The following is a 17,821-nucleotide window of genomic DNA, read 5'->3' as shown; positions in this document are numbered from 1 at the left end:
TTGTCTCCGGGGCCCAGAGGACACCCGTGAGGACCCGGCACCAATCAGGTTCTCGCTTGGCGCCTGCCTTTGTTCTCACTGGGGAGCAGGTTTCCGGGCGTCTTGCGTCGGGAACCCGCATTCGACCCGCACGCGCGTTGCTGGCCTCCTCAAGAGACCTGGCTCCCCCTTTGCCTGTTCCCCCTCGCTCTGCCAGCCAGAGCTTTCCCCATTTACATGTGGCTTCTCTCCCTAGAGCGTGGACGCCAAAATCCTGACTCACCATTTTTAGCTTTGGAAGAGGCAAGTCCAGCCCAATAGTTTACAGACGATTTGTTCTTCCTTCCAAACCTTCCTTCCAAGCCAAGGCTCTATGCTCTGCATGTTTCTGATCAACTGCCCCAGAAAGGGCTGTTAGGTGAAAGGATAACCCTGTTTCTTTGGCCTTTTCGTGCTGGACGAATAAAGGAACTTTCATTGCTGAGAGGACTGCGAGAAGGTGCTTCAGAGGGAGGAGGAAACCGCTAAACCGGAGGCTTTGTGTCTTTCTCCCCCTACCTCGATTAATGGTGTAAATCTGGCTCAAACATCTACCTCTACCCCCAGCCCAAGCCTTAGGTAATTGGTCTTTTGCAAAACAAGGCTCAAGATAAATGATGCATAAAGTTTTTTGAGATCCCTGGGTGCCAAGTGCTACGTGACTGCAGTCTTCTTCACAGCTAAGCTAAGATTTTGGCTGGGAGAAAGCCTACTAACTGTCCTGACAATGTGAACGTTTTAGCGACCGCCCCTCTCCCGTCCCCAACATCTCTCAAGAAACCAGGAAATATTTAGCTCAGTTTTAGACCCTCTAGTGAGGCTCTAGCTCCCAGCTATTTATCTCACTCTCCTTACCATTTTTGCAGGGACCTAGAGAAGGGGGCGTGGCCAGTCTTCGGGGGAGGGGCCGGGCCTCCAGGGATAATTTGCATCCGACACACCCTCTTCCTCCTATTGGCGGACCGCACAAGCTGTATTCCCACCCACCCCACTACCTAACTAACCCGCCATCTCTCTCCAGTTCCAAGCCTCGGAGATAAACTTAACTTGCCCGGAGATTCAAGGCGTCCTCGGCGTCTGTGATTGGCCGGCGCAGCTCCCAACCGGGCTCTAGTTGCTCATTGGCTGCGGGCTAGCGGCCCAGGGGCGTGGCCGGGGCTGTCCGAATGGCGGGAGGGGGCGGTACCGGAGCGTGGAGGTGGTGAAGGTGGTGGGGAGGCGGGGGCGGGGCTGCACTGAGGCGCTGCGGCGGCGGCGGAGGCGGCGGCAGCGGTGGCGGCTGCTCGTCCTAGCCTGGCGGGGGCGGGGGTCTGGAGGATGGGGGCGGGAGGAACAACGGGCCGGTGAGGAGCAGCCGCCGCCGTCTCCGCCGGCGCTTCGGCAGCCGCCGCGGTGGTCGCCTCGGTCAGCGCCGTTCACTCTCGGGCCGGCGCCTGCCATCCCGACATCTCGCCCGGGGGAGTCTGAGGCTGAAGCGCGGCCGGCGGCAGGGGGACGGTCCGGCCCCGGCCCCGCAGCGGCGCGGGCGGCCGCAGTGATACCCAGCCCCGGCCCGCCGTCCGTCTTCGCCCTCGGCGCCCGCAGCCAAGATGAACCGGGGCGGCAGCAGCCCGTCGGCCGCCGCCAACTACCTGCTCTGTACCAACTGCCGGAAAGTGCTGCGGAAGGTACGGGCTCGGCCTGGGGTCCAGCCCGAGAGGGGCGCTTCCTGCCGGCGGGGCTCGGGCAGCTCGGCCCGGGGGCGCACTGTTGGGGCGAGGCTCAAAGCCATCCCGGGGCACCTTCCCCACGCCGAGACCGAAGAAGGGGGCGTGGGTTGAGGGTGGAGGTTTGCACTGCTGCTTTTTATCTCCGCCGGGACAGATGCTAGTCCCGAGGGGTTGGGGATTTTTTTTTTCTTCCGATTTTCTTTTTGCTGCCGGTAGTCTTTTTCGGCTCACCTCCCTGCCTTGCCACCTCCGGCCTGCTCCGCGGGCGGAGGGAGGGGGGGAGCGGTTCGATCCTCCTCCCGGTGCTGTTGATGGAGGTCGGTGTGAAATCTGAACAGCCTGGTCTGGGCTTGAGGAACCTGGCTGCGTCTTTGCTGTGGCTAACTCTCGGCGGGGATTGTTTTTGTTTATTCGGTCGCTTCTGCCTTCCTTGCCTGCTCTCCCTTAATACCCCCCCCCCTTTTTACATTCTTTTGACGGTAGTCTTGTGTCTGTAGTTCAGTGTTGAAAAGAACTGGTAAAGCAGCTTGAACTTTATGCCCATGGGAAATGCTGTTCGACCTTACAGTTCCTTTGGGGTTGGGGGAGGAGGAGACGGAGGTGGACGTAGGTTATCACTCCTTAGCAGCACCCCCCCCCCGCCGCCCTTTGTAGGTCCAGAAAAATCAGAAGTACAATCAGTTTATTACTCCAGAGTGACTGATAGAAAGTTTACTCCAGAATTGTTTAGTTTACTTGGCTTAATCACTCCGTTGAGGGGTTGGGGGAGGGAAGTGAAAAGATGTTGCTTTAGAACGAGAAAAGCTTTTAATCAGACTTTAACAGCCTCCACTGGGTAATATTATGATCAGTTTATTTTTCTCCAAACTCTATTATTACATTTCATCAAGTGGAAACGTTAGTTGGGGTGCTTCTGTTTGTCCAGTACAAATGAATTAAAATTGCTGAGCTGTGCAAATACATCGGGACTGAAAGACTAGGATGAATACGGCACCGTTTTTAGTCAATTTCCCCAAATACAGTTCAATTGGGATTGTTATTTATATATTAAAAATATAAAGAAAGCATATAAGTAAGCAAGCTCAAATATTTGCGCTCTTTGTCCAAAAACTGTTTTTCTTCCTCTGTGGGTCAGGCCAAGTGCCAATCAAAGTTGTTTTTCAAGCCTCTTTTCCCTGCAGTAGGGCTGCTGCTTCCCCCCCCTCCACTATTTTATTTGAGATCATGAAGAAAGCAAAGAGATTTTAGATTTGAAGTTAATCGAACAGTTAAATATGGCTTAAATTGTATTTATTGGATATGTTTCTCTTGAAACAGATTTTTATTAAATGTGCATGTTGAGTATGTGCAGTTATTTTTTTCCATAAACTCTGGGATCGAATTACAGTTGATACTTGCTCAGCTCATTGTAGGGCAGCTTGTGAGAAATGTAATGGATCAGAAGTGCAGATCAGCTTAGTTGAATGTTAACTCTTTCACTTCAGGGTTAGATGTCATTGGAACCTAGCTTTAAAAAAATTATTATTTGCTAACTTCAAAAGTGGTTAGTTATGTTTTTAACACAAAACACATTGTTGAGACACATTTGCTTAAACACAAGCCTGGTTAAAATAACAGTTAGTTATTTTTTTTTTGACTGAATAAGGAACTATATTGACTTTGACTTTTTTTAATGCCTCTGGCAATTTGGTACGCTAATAAATTTGTTTGGAGGTGATATTAGGCTTCAAAATCTAGTTTTTCTTTTAGGAGAACCATGGTTATGGATCCATCACACTTTGCTAGCATTCTTTATATTTTCCTCTTAGCTTTTGAGAAACTATTTCTATTTACCTAGAAAGAACATCCTCATTTCTAGTCATTATTAAAAGAAAGAGGTATATGGAAAATGGATATTCACCATTTTCATATTTTATAATTGCTATGTACCTCTGCCAGTATTCCAGTTTTTAGTAACTCCAAGGTATTTAATATTGATTCATGCAGTAGCATGAAATAACTTTAGATGGAAATGGGATTGTTTGAGCCAGTTATGACATGACTTGGCAACATTTGTAGCTTTAAAGAGTGCTATTCTTCAGTGCTCTTAAAAGAGATCAAGTGCTCAGCATTTTAAATTCTTTGTCATTCTAAAAATAGCAGGGAAGAGTTTATTTCTAATAGATGATTTTCTTTTTGCTAGAAAGTATATGACTTTAAAATTCATCTGTAACTCTCAAAATGCGATTCTTTGAATTGATCTTGTGTTTTCTACTTAATAAAGTGTTCAGTACTAACCAAGTGAGTCACAGCATACTGAATTTTAGTTCAGCGTAGTCCATAATGAGGAATGAAGCTCGGGTATATTACTCTTTGCTGTTATAATCCTCATTAATGATGGGGAAAGAGTCACCTTTTATGTGGCATGAAGCTATATCTTTATGTAGCTTAATCTGTTGCAATGTGTTGAGTTTGGGGGGAACTTCAAAAGGAACTGGATTCTTCAAATGGAATAACTTGGTTTATTTAACCCGATGTCTGAAAATTGAGCTGTATATTATATGAGAGTCAACATTTATAATTAGAAGTGCCTTTACAATTTGGATTCAGGGCCATCAAAAGTAGAAACACTTTTTAAAATATTGAATATACCTAATTTGGTATCTTAGGTCAGGAACAACAATATATTTCCCAGATAGGAGAACAAATGAGCAAACAAAAAACTATCCTCCCATCTATAACTCTATATAAAGTTGAACTTGCTCTGTTATCAGTGAAACAATTCAATAAAGCTTCTAATAAAAGAGGAATTGCTTCTACTTACTTTGGGAAAGTTAATGAGTCTTGAAGTGTCATACACTTTACTTGAAGAAATTCCAGTGACGCCTAGATAAATTTTAAAGCGAAGTACCAAACTGCATTAAGGTAGGTAACTGTCAGTCCACTCATTTTCTGATGAATAAAAGGGGGCATATGACAATGTTTTTTTGAGTATTGAGCAGCTAGTGCTACCGAGGTGAGTGGAACTGCATGTAAGTTGGAAGATTTAACATTTGAAAATTCTTCATGTGTTTAGGTAGTTCTAGTGATAGATCTTTATTGGTTATTACATTTTTCTGCTTTGTTTATATAACCACTTATTTTGACAGCTTTTGGTGGGTTTTTAAGTGAGAAGACCGAAAATAAAATGGGGACTATTAGATGGAACCATATGAACCACTTTTATAATTAAAATTGTCAATTAATAGCAATTTTTTCAGGTCCAACCAATAGAATATAATCGCTTTGACTGATTTAGTAGCTATAGTCTACCTCGGTTAATCTGGTTTCTTGCATATATATTTTTGATAAAAAAATAACAGTTTTTATTTTATCTTAACTGAACTAGGTGGAGATTAAGCAGTGAATTTATGACAGCAAACCATTATGCAGTGGTTTTCACACTGCTTTTCAGGGAGCCCTAAGAGGCATCAGTGTTCATAAATGCATGAGTTGGATTACATTTTTCTGTACCTTTAAAATTATTTTTAAGTTAGAACTTAAAAATACAGCTACCCAAAAATATGTCTTCCCAAATTTTAACAAGTTGTTATCAAAGTTATCTTTTGTTACAGGATTATTCTTGTGCAGGCCTTGAATTAAAACTTGTTCCGCTACCTTTGTGCACGTATTTGAACTTTTTTGTTAATATGATATTGATAGGAAAGATTGTCATTGATTACGAAGGCTTTGGCCTTCAAAAAAAAAAAAAAATCCTCCCTGCAAATATGTGTTCATACTCTTACTTGTGAGAACGCAAAGGTATTGTTATCACTAGTTGTTACTTTATAGCTGAAGCATATTAAAATCCATTGTTTTGTATGTTTATACGTTTCATAGTTCAGTTTCAATTGAAAGTTCATTTGTTAAAGGGATTCTGCTGCTTTCTCCCACCTCCCCACCTCCCCACCACCCAATAAGTAAACTGCCAAAACATAACTGCTAAAGTAGTGATGCTGGAAGCCACAAGATGTACTCATAGGTAGGTCTTGTAATGTGGGGCAAATTAAATTCCTGGAAGGCTAGCTTCCTCTGCAAAATGTAGATAATCTCTACTTGACTTAGGGGTTGCTGGGTAGCTCAGGAGAGGTAATGTGCGTTCGAGTACTTTGTAAACCATAAAGTACAACTATAAATCTAAGAAAAACATGTTCCCAGAAGACTGTAGTCCTTTGTGAGTCGTGGCAATCTATTTCAATACATACTGAGTGATTTGGTTAGTCTTCACTTTTCCGTCCTTTTTAATTATGGTCTATAAATGAGAAGTAAAGATACTCTGCAACATACTGATTTTTGATTTGCATATTTCTATTTGTACCTACCCCACCCCCTCTTAAACAGAGCGAGCCGGTGAGCGCTGCTTTCATTTTTTCCAATAATTAAATAAAATGAAATTGCCTTTTGGGCACTTCAGCAGATGAGGGGAATTAGCATTTAGTTTGAAAAGACTACGAGTCAGAGATGATCATATTTAATACAAGCTGGGGAAAATCCAGCTGGGTTAAGCAAAGAATGTTTAATAATTCTAATTTAGGAGAAGAGTTACGGGAGTAAAGGTGTCTTAGTCTTTTCATCTTCTCCCTTCTCCCTTTTTTTCCCTTTTGAAACTATTGGGTTATAACTTCAGTTTGCCTAGACTTTCACAGTTTTTAGAGTGCTTTCACATGATGTCAGCTGTTTCTCACAAACAGAAAATTTAAGTGCCATGACCTCTGTCATAAAAAGTCCATTTAATTCTTAGAACTGCTTCTATAATAAAACTGTATTCTAATTGTCCCCTGCAGTATTGAAGCTGCCAGGGAGTGTCCTCACTTCCAGCCTCCGCCTCTGTGAGTGCCTGTAGGTCCCCACAAACTCTCCGTCTGACCATTCTTTTTATTCCTAGAAATGAATGTTGTCAGGTGTTCCTGAATTTTCAGGATCGCTTTTCGTATTTTGGAGCAAATATTTATCAACATCATGCCTGGGTAATAGAGCCATTAAAAGTGCAAGCTAGACGAATGGATTTTCCTATATGAGGGTATAGAAAGTTAAGTTTACTGATAGGGTTTCAGATCCCACATTGTAACTAACAAGGAGCTCTGCTTGTGGAGTTTTGGTGTGCTATCAAAGAAGACGACTCACAGTTAACTCTTGCATTTCTCAACTTCTTATCTGTGTCAGGCCAGATTTTCCTCACATACTTCAGTCAAAACATTGCAACAGATTGCATGCAGAATCAGCCATGAAATTCAGCTGTCTTATATTAAACAGACACTAAAGAGATTTGCACAAACGTAAATGTCACTCTGCTCGCTGTTTTTTTGTTTTGGAAAATAAAGTTATTTTCATAAAAATACGTGCCTTATGTTAACATGTAATGGTTTTATTATTTTAAGGGAACTAACATTTAACATTTTCTCAGTTTTAACTTCTAATACAGTAAATATTGACAGTTATAACCCACACGTCAACAAAAGCTGTTCGGCATTCTCAGTAATTTTTAAGAGTGAAGGAATTCTGAGACCAAAACATTTGAGAACTGCTGAGTCAGAGTTCATATAAATGTATGGTACATATAAATGTAATTCTCAGGAGTCTATGGGGGAAAATAAGAGGCTAATACCACTGACAGAAAATGTGGATAAGGCCATCTCATCACCTCTATTTTGTGTGGGGATGACTTACATATGCTGCCTGGCACCTTTTCAGTGACATTCTAAAAGCTTCTCTACTACCATAGTGAGACTGAGGCTGACTAGAAGTGATCTTTACTTTTTGTGAGCATCTGGCAGAAACCAGGGAGGGGGAAAACACACATCTCTGGCTCTGAAGGAATATTCTCCTAAGTTCTACACAATGACTGAAGAATGGTCAGATCCAAAGATTATGTCCATTGTGCTCTAATTGGTTTGTTTGGGGCTGAAAAGGAAAGAAAGGCTCTGAGTAGCCGGGTTAGCCTTTTTTTCTTGAAATATGAGACATGTGGGAGAAGCAACCAAAGAAGAGACAAGAAAGAATCAGAAAAGTATCAGTGCAGGCTGCTGATAACAAGCACGGGTAGAATAAAGAAATGAAAACCACCACTGTAGACAGAAGATAGGACGACCCTGAATGTAGGAGTTCCTAAATACTGCAATCCCCAAGGATACAGCACATTTTCTATTTTGTGTGTAGGGGGTGCAGTTACCCTGTCCACACAAGCTATGGCAGACAATCTGTTCAATGTGGTCCCCAAGGCACCCGCATAAGGATCTATTTATCTGATTAGATCTGATGACACCTATAAATGACTACCAGTATCTGAACTGTCCTTAGATATCACGGGGTGGGGGGGTGCGAATGGGGGAGGAGGTGGGATTCACCATATATAGTAAATACACAGCAAAGCCAAAATGTTTAGTCCTGTGTCCCACAGTTACATTAAACAAAGAAGTAGATGTGGTATAAACTGTTTAAAAATACATATCCCATACCATCAAAATCTATAGTTAACATGTAGAATTCCTGCTTGTCTTTGGAAATTCTTCTTCAAAACTCTTAGGACGTCTCAAAAGCGTTTCCTAATCTTTGAACCATTTTCCTTCTATCTCAAGACTGCCATGCTGTCCATTTATCACACTTCACACGTTAAATTATGATGAACAATTTACATAGATCTTTCTGCTACTAGGTTGCCTGTTCTTTGGGATCTGGTTAATAGAAAGTTTATTTTTAGCAAAGTAGAATTTTGATTTAAAGATCTATTATTCTTATAACTACTGGCAGTGTACCTATATTGGATACGTACAATCTGATAAAATGAAGACTTTTCTCTTTTTCCAAGAGATGTTTGATATTTGTCTGATATATCTGTTCTTTGTGGTCATATTTTGTTCTATTTATGAGGAACACATTGAGAAGTTCAGAACAAAGATGATTTTAGTGATAAAATCATCTTTGCAACCACAGAAATGTTTCAATGAAGTATCTACTTTTTGTAAAAGGTTCTTTTTTTTTTCTTTTTTTTTTTAATGTTTTTATTTATTTTTGAGACAGAGAGAGAGCATAAGCAGGGGAGGGGCAGAGAGAGAGAGAGAGAGAGAGAGGGAGACACAGAATCTGAAGCAGGCTCCAGCAGCAGGCTCCAGGCTCTGAGCCGTCAGCACAGAGCCCGACGTGGGGCTCGAACTCACGGAGTGTGAGATCACGACCTGAGCTGAAGTTGGACACTTAACCGACTGAGCCACCCAGGCGCCCCTGTAGGGAGTTCTGATAGGGAGCACACACGTCAGTTCACTAAGAGGGTCAGGACACTGATGTTAGCTATTGGTCCTTCTGAGAAACATAAAATGTCCATTGCTTTCATATGGACACCTGTTCTGTCTCCTGGAATGTGCTAGTGTTTTGTAAGGGATGGCAGTTTTGGAGTACTTAGGACATACCTTCAAACTTACAAGATTCTTTGTAGGCCACCTCCTAAGGTTCTTTCCACATATTATTCTGGCTGAGGCTTTTCCTCTTCTACTTCCCCCAAGTCCTCTATTTTGGAAATCTCCCAAGCCAGCTGTGATCTTCTTGGCCAGCACGCACTCCCTTGGTAACTGAACCAGAGAATTGGTCCTAGGCCTGGACTGCCCCTTAGTTAGCCTTCACTTTTCAGATCCACCCAAAAGTGAGTCACTTGCTGGTCCGTGGGCCAGGTTATTGACTGCCTCCTGAGGGGCACCTCAATATTATCGGATATTTAATGGTGGGTCTACATTTTGTTGCTCAAAGCTTCTAATAAGGAGTAACAGGCATTCTACCTTACATTTCATGAAGAATATATTGAACATACCAAATATACATAAGTATGACCAAGTATAAAAATGGCTGATTTAGGGCCATATTCTTTCTTGCATCAGAGATTTCTTAAGGTATAAAATACCTATTTGAGTAAGACTTACTTTTTTTCCTAATTAATAGCAACTTGTAATGGAGGCATATGTTCTCATTTCTAGATAACATTTTATTTTTACCTCTCCCTTATCGCAAAGATGAAACTAGTCACCTGAAGAAATGAAATCTCTCTTTCTAGTAGCTAGAGGCTGAATATTGAGAAGACTGAAATTAACCTCATGGCTAACTAGAGCTGGATTTTGTGGAAGATCATTGTAATTATCTGAGATTGTAACTCTTAGTTTTGAAATGCATTTTATAAAATCAATAACGATACTAGCTTCTTTTGAATACCACCTATGTGCCATAGACTGTGCTAAATATTGAAACCCTGCATATGTATCCTATTTAATCATCACAATGAACCTATAAAGAATTATTACTCACATTTTATGGATGAAGAGATTAGGGCTCAGAGAGCTTTAGTTACTCGATTAAGATCATAGTACCAAAACAGGTCTAACTCCAAAGCCTGGCTCATCATACATGTATAAGCACTGTATTTCCTTACATTCCACGTTTTCTTTATGTGAACGACTCGTACAAGACATAAAATTAATGAAACTTAACAGGACTTGATTACTTAAGAGATTAATAAGAGTGATTTCAAATTCAGATATTTTCTACTAGTTTATTTTTACATTAGAAATGCAAATTTCTCTAAAAGATTAAATTGATTGAGAAATAAATTGAAGTTCTCATTGACAGTTTTGCCCCATCTAGTTAGCTCTCTTCTCTCTATAAATCTGTTGTTAATTATCTTACCAGTCTTCCTAATCCCAGGATACATTTTTCCTAATTTTCCAGCAAACTGTGACCTATTTCTTTCGCCAATCAGTCATTCATTAGTTCGGTAACATCGATTCACTCAGTACTGTTGAAATATCTGACAAGGGACACTGTCTAAAAATATTTTAAGTGTTTTGTCTTTTGAATAGGACCCCTAAGAAATGTTCTCAGCTTTCGGTAATCTCTTTGGGTAAAAAAGAGTTATTTATGAAGATAAGAGATCATGTGAATGCTCATTTCCACCATTCATTTTGGCTTTCTGTGGTAAGGCAAAAATGATGGTAAAAGGAAACAAAGAGCCCCTGGGACTGCTGTCCTTCCACTGGCTTCCTCACCTGCATTCTGTGTTCTACGTCCACAGAAGACTTACAGAAGAGTTTCCAGTCTTACCAAAGGTGTGTGTTAGGGAGAAGAGTTTGCGGGAAGATGGCAGCTCTGCTATTCGTAAATTAGAACTCTTGAGAGTTTTCCATAGCAACACAAAAAGATTCCTAGTTAAGCACTATGAATATTACAGGTATACTCAATAGGCATTTACTGATTATCTTGGAAACCTAGCCACTAGGTGGAACATTGTTCCCAAGGGAAAATACACTCCAAAATCTAAGTAACTGCTTCACTGGAGGCTTCCCTAACTTTGGTATGCTTAACACTAAAAAAAGGGTAAGCGATTTTGACAAAAAAATAGTTTTTAGTATGTTCATTCTGGGAATATGTTTGGTTATTGTGTCTAATTCTGTTAATGCATCTCTATCCAACAGAAAATTCTGTTAATGCAGCTCTATCCAATATTCACGTAATGGTTGAAAAGAAGGGGATAAAAATTGGGTGATAATCAGGTGTTGGGATAACCAAAGGCCCAGCATCAGGCTGGCTTATCCTTGGGTGCTTTGTGTTTACTAAGGCTCTGCCCCAGCTTGGTGCATTTTAAGCTGGGTGGCATATTTTTTACTACCCATTTTGTCTTTAAGGTAATATAAATGAAAATCAATTTTATTTTATTTTTATTATTTTTTTAAAGTTTATTTATTTTGAGAGAGAGAGCATGATCAGGAGAGAGGTAGAGAGAGGGAGAGAGAGAATCCCAAGCAGGCTCCGCACTGTCAGCACAGAGCCAGACGTGGGTCTCAAAACCACAAACGGTGAGATCATGACCTGAGCCAAAACCAAGAGTTGGGCACTTAACCAACTGAACAACCCAGGTGCCCCAAGAAAATCAATATTAATTCCTCAGCGAGTTTCCTTTTTATATGAAGTTAGGAATTTAACTTGCATATCTTATTTTTTGGGGTATAAAACGATAAAGAACACAAACCCAGCCAATTTACTTCACCAAAAGAGAATTAAAACAAAAATCACCTAAGCTAATGGTACCTTAGCACTAAACCCCAAGTAATATTCAAATTCTTTTATTTTACATAAACATTTTTGTGTATTAGTTGAAATTAGTGAATTCTCAGGTGGGGTAAAGAATATTTGTTGTAGTCTTAGTTTTTGAAATACAGTATGACCTATATAGTTAATAATCTTCTAAGATATTGTTTTGTATTATGTAACTATTAAGATAACTACAAGGTCCAGGTTTTAATATTCTTGAGGCAAAGTGCATGCTTGAACACCCAAGATTAGCATGAATTTGCAAGTGTTCTTTTATGCAAGAGAACTACTTAGTATTTGGTGCCCTTAGAGTGAGGGACAGTACATGTTTAGGTAAATAAGAATGTAGAAACAATTCTCTCTTTTGGCAAAAGTATATACATTGCCCTTTTATGCTTATTCTACATCTCAATGTTATTACCCCTTCATGGCCTTCATACTCTTAAGCAGTCAAGGAATGTAAAGGCTGTTAGCATTTATAAACCACTTGCATACTATATGAATGTCTGTTATATTTATTAATTCAGCTCCTACCTCTTAGGTACTGAACGCACCGACAGCAAGGACATCAGGACTCTTGCCTAAGCAGTGTCATGAGTTGCAGCATACATCTGGATCTCATAAAGAAAACTTCAAGATTATGCTCCTCATTTGACAGATGGTATAGAACAGTGTTTGGCAGATTGTTTTTTTCTGTAAAGGACTAGCTAGTAAACAGTTTAGGTTTGCGAGCCTAAAGTAAGGCCTAAAGTAGTTGTCTGTGTGACAGCTACTCAGCTCTGTCCCGGTGTTGCGAGAGCAGTAGATAACCCATTACAGAATGGATGGTTTTGTACCAATGAAACTTTGTTTATGGACACTGCAGTTTTAACTTTATATTATTTTCACGTCATGAATATTCTTTTGTGGGTTTTTTTTTTCAATTATTTAAAAATGTAAAACCCAGGCAGTACAAAAAGAGACAGCGGGCTGGGTTTAGCCCGCAGGCTAGCTTGCTGACCTCCAGGTGTAAAAGACGGCGCAAGGAATTTGGCATCTTCTGAGGTGTGCCAGCTCATACTAACATAGGTAATATGTAATAGGTAATAGTACCTATTTTAAAAAAATGTCTGTGTCATTCTAACTGTATAAAACTAATCAAATGCCACTCTGTAATAAACACTGCATTTATAAAAACATCTAATTGATGGGGCGCCTGGGTGGCGCAGTCGGTTAAGCGTCCGACTTCAGCCAGGTCACGATCTCGCGGTCCGTGAGTTCGAGCCCCGTGTCGGGCTCTGGGCTGATGGCTCAGAGCCTGGAGCCTGTTTCCGATTCTGTGTCTCCCTCTCTCTCTGCCCCTCCCCCGTTCATGCTCTGTCTCTCACTGTCCCAAAAACATCTAATTGGAATGACCTGTCTATTTAGTACCTGGATAAGTTAGGACGGATCCAAAGTAAAACTTCTAAAAATCTGTAGTTACTAAACACCCTAGAAAGCCCACGTGTCAGGCCATTGAGCACTTATAAACACAGAGTGTTTTTTCACCTCTTTGGAAGTAACACCTTTTCACACCTTGTTTGATTTTCAGTAGCAGAACCGGTATGTATTACAGAGCTTTACATTGTAATTATGGTTACTTTTTTGAGAGTTTTGCAAAACCTAATTTATACGACTGGTTTGGATTGATAGGCCATAGTGCAAAACTAGTTTCTTAAGAGTCCGAATGTATTTTGTGCTGGTCAGAGTCCCCAGTTAGGACTGCAGAGGTCCATATTGTCTTTGAGGTCTTGGGTGGAGCGGGCATATGATAGTTCCATAGATATTTCTTAGGACTGCAGCTAGGCAAGGCAAGAAGCTTAGTACTTTTTCTGTAGTAAGTTTTAAACTGTTGAACTCATTGTCTTATTCCATTAAAGTCCTAATTCCCTAACTACCTTCCTCCACCAACATTATCACAGTGGCAGTCAAGAAATGTGTCATCTGGTAAAGGAAAAAAACACACACTCCAGAGCCGACAGGGGTAGTACCTGAATGCAGAGATGTATGAGCGTTGATGTGGGCAGTGTGTGTGAGGGGAGGGTGATGCAGTGGAGACAAACCCCACCTCCGGCGAGCAGACGTGATGGCTGTCAATACTTTATAAAAACAGAAAACCATTAATTATCCAGAATAGTTTTTAGGACAGTGAGCTTTAAAAATTTCACACTGAGCATTTAGTCAGTGAGTAAAATGTGGCACCGTTTATCAGGGTTGAACATTCGTAAAAGCATGAGTATATGATGTTTTTCCGTGGTTGAGATCTAATGATATCCAAAGCAATGACGCAGTTGGTACAAAGTACAAGATTTAGACCCTGTTCAGTCCAGAATTTTCATTGAAATGAAGATCGACAGCTATGCATGTTAATATTGTGTACTTCAAACGAGATCTGATAGGGAGTTCTTTTGACCAACTCTTGTTATGATTGCATATTGTTATGGTTATACATGGGAGAAATAAATGTGCATAACCCAAGTATTGATATGGTTGACTATTTTATGTTATCAAGTAACCACTAATCTGATGCAGTTGGTTTTAAATATAATTGACATACATTATGTTAGTTTCAGGTATACAGCATAATGATTAGATGTTTATATGCATTGCAAAATGATGACCACAATATGTCTAGTTACCACCTGGCACCATACGGAGTTTCAAAGTTTTTCTCTTGTGATGAGAACCTTTAAGATTTACTTTCTTTGAAACTTTCAATTTTGCTATAGAATGTTGTTGACTGTAGTCACCATGCTGTATATTAATTACATCCTCACTACTTATTTATTTTATACCTGGAAATTTGTGCCTCTTGATCCCCTTCACCAGTTTTGCCCACCCCTCTCTATCTTTCCTTCCCTCTGTATCTCCCCTTTCCACCAATCCATTCTTGGTATCAATGAGTTTGATTTTGTCCTGTGCATTCCTTTATTTTTTTAGATTTTCACAGGTAAGTGAAACCATACAGTTTTTGTCTTTCCCTGTCTGACTTATTTCACATAGCATAATACCATCAAGGTCTATCGTTGTAAATGACAAGATTTCATTTTTTTTTTTCCCCATGGCTGAATGGTATTCCATTGTGTGTATATATCACATCTTTGTCCATTCATCCGTTGATGGGCGTTTAGGTTGTTTCCATATCTTGGCTGTTGTAAATAATGCTGCAGTGAACATAGAGGTGTATATATCTTTTTAGATTAGTCTTTCTGTTCTCTTATGATAAATACCCAGAAGTGGAATTGCTGAATCGTATGGTAGTTCTATTTTTAATTGAAGAGCCTCCATACTTTTTCATCCATGGTGGCTGTTACCACTTTACATTCCCACCAGTAGGATACAAAGCCTCCCTTTTCTTCACATCCTCACTGACACTTGTTATTCCTTGTCCTTTTGATAATAGCCATTCTGACAGGTGTGAGATATCTCATTGCGGTTTTGATTTGCATTTCCCTGATGATTAGTGATGTTTAGCATCTTTTCATGTGCGTATTGGCCATCTGGATGTCTTTGGAAAAATGTCTATTTAGATCCTCTGCCCATTTTTTAATTTGGATTTTTTGGTGTTTTTTTTTTTTTTGTCATCATATGAGTTCTTTATATGTTTTCAATATTAACTCCTTCTCAGATATATGATTTGCAAATATTTTCTCCCATTTGGTAGTTGCTTTTTTATTTTATTGATGGTTTCCTTGCTGTGCAGAAGCTTTTTAGTTTGATGTAGTACCATTTTTGCTCTTGTTCCCTTTGCCTTTGGAGTCAGATAAACAAACAAACAAACAAACACAAAAACACCAAGAATGATGTCCAGCAGCTTACCACCCTTGTTTTCTTCTAGGAATTACATGTTTCTCATTTTACATTCAAGTCTTAATTTTGAGCCAACTTTTGTATATGGGTTAAGATAGTGATCAGTTTCATTCTTTTGTATGTGACCGTCCAATTTTCCCAACAAATTATTGAAGAGATTGCCCTTCCCTGTTGAATGTTCTTGCCTCCTTTGTCTTAAATTAATTGACCATATATGCTTGGCTTTATTTCTGGGTCCTCTATTCTGTTCTGTTGACCTATGTATCTGGTTTTTTGTTTGTTTGTTTGTTTGCCAGTACTGTACTATTTTGATTACTATAGCTTTGTAATGTATGATGTCAGGGAGTATGATCTTTGCTTTTTTTCTCAAGATAGCTTTGGCTGTTTGGAATCTTTTGTGGTTCCATATACATTTTAGGACTGATGCACTTGTTTTTTTTAAAAAACAAATCCTGTCTGGGGCTCCTGGGTGGCTCAGTCAGTTGAGCGTCCAGCTTCGGCTCAGGTCATGATCTCAGTTTGTGTGTTCGAGCCCCGCATCGGGCTCTGTGCTGATAGCTTAGAGCCTGGAGCCTGCTTCGAATTCTGTGTCTCCCTCTCTCTCTGCTCCTCCCCCACTCATGCTCTGTCTGTCTCTCTCCTTCAAGAATAAATAAAAACATTAAAAAAATTTTTTTTAATAAAAAAGTAAAAAACTAATCCTGTGATGTAAAAGCAGCCATTAATGGAAAATATTTTACTTTTAATTGATGGTAAGCTTTTAAAGGTAAGTACATCAGTGCCTTTTTCTTTTGTTTCCTTTACGAATGGCCTTTATTAAAGCTATTGCAGAGAACATATTTGTCACAACGGCAAATGGAAAGAATTGATAACTAACGAGTACCTTGATGATAACTCCATTTCACTGCAGATATTTATAGCAGCAGTTGAATTTTTTAAAAACTGAGTAAGAAACTCAGAATCCTGCCATCAAAGCGCTGGCAGGTGTTGCATCTTTTGTTGCCGAGGGCCACTAAAATTTGAACCTGTCGTGACTTCATTCAACAATTGTAGCTTTTAATAAACCACCGTGTTCCCATTTATGAAAGGTACTCTGATGTGAAAAAATGAAGTAGTTTGTCCTCTCATACTTCTGGCTTGTCCCTCACTTTGTCAGTAACAGGTATGCATTTCATGACCATAAAATAGTAGAGGAGGATATTGTGACTGTAAAAGTCCGTTTCTTTTTATTCCATCGTTATAGTCATTTTAATGCCTTTTAGTGTTTCTGGATGATTAACTATTTTACAGAGCCGTGGAACACTTGAAAACCAAAATGCAGTGTGCTGCCAGTTGTAGATTGGTCAATTCAAGGTAAAGGATTTCTAAAATGAAAATGGAAGTCCGTGGGAAGGCTAGACTGGACTCACAGAAACTTGCTACATACCTTTTCTGGAACATATGTAATGCATAATTGGTTTACAGTTGTTGCTAAAAGAAATTTACATTCAAATACTAATTAAGTACCTTTGCACAAGTTTAGAGCAGATAGTTGCTTTTCAAGACCAGTTAGTTGATTCACGGGAGACACAAGCCATTTTCTGATGGGCAAGGGTGTGTTTTCCTGAATGTCATTGCAACCCCAGCAGTGACCTAACCACTGGATAGCAAATTTTAGGAATTAATTTGGTTTTGATTGAAGTAATATCCTTTCCAAATTGCTAGGATTGATTCTCCCCTTCCACCCCCAGACTGAAGCTATTGTTTTATTTAAAATGGTTCACTTGGGTTGAAGTCATTTATTAACAGAATAACAAGTCTGTAAGTTAGTAAGTTTGTTTAATGTCTAGGACAATGGTTCTTGAAGTGTGGTCCTGGAACCAGCAGCATCAGCATCACCTGGGAGATTGCTAGAAATGCACTATTTTGGAACCCACTCCAGAGCTGCTGAGTCAGGAACGTTGGAGGTGAGGTCTGTCCATCTGTGGTTTAGCAATCCCTCCAGGTGATCCTGATGTACTCTTAAGGATTGCGAACCTCTGGTCTGTGGTCATTAACCTAATGCTTATACAAATCAGAATTGTGTGTGTCCCTTTTATTTTCAGTATGTATTATTAATTGAGAAATACGGTGAAAAGAGGAGATTGTTTCAGATTAAATCAATACTAAATCCCTACCCTTTATAGGTAGTAAAAGTAGGACCA

The 17,821-nt window shown here is 40.1% G+C and overlaps 1 protein-coding gene across 1 annotated transcript in view; it reads left to right on the top strand.

Moving 5' to 3' along the window:
- The first annotated feature begins 1,326 nt into the window (after window positions 1-1,326).
- SESN3 (sestrin 3) overlaps window positions 1,327-17,821 on the top strand; it is a 71,903-nt gene continuing 55,408 nt past the window's right edge. The window contains exon 1 of the mRNA XM_027040062.2: window positions 1,327-1,685. Coding sequence (XP_026895863.1) covers window positions 1,608-1,685 — 78 coding nt within the window. The 5' untranslated portion in view covers window positions 1,327-1,607. The remainder of the gene's footprint in view (window positions 1,686-17,821) is intronic.

The sequence above is a fragment of the Acinonyx jubatus genome, chromosome D1 (assembly GCF_027475565.1).
Source record: "Acinonyx jubatus isolate Ajub_Pintada_27869175 chromosome D1, VMU_Ajub_asm_v1.0, whole genome shotgun sequence".
Taxonomy (NCBI): Eukaryota; Metazoa; Chordata; class Mammalia; order Carnivora; family Felidae; genus Acinonyx; species Acinonyx jubatus.
Note: the sequence above shows the minus strand (reverse complement) of the source record. Positions and strands in the feature narration are given on the sequence as shown.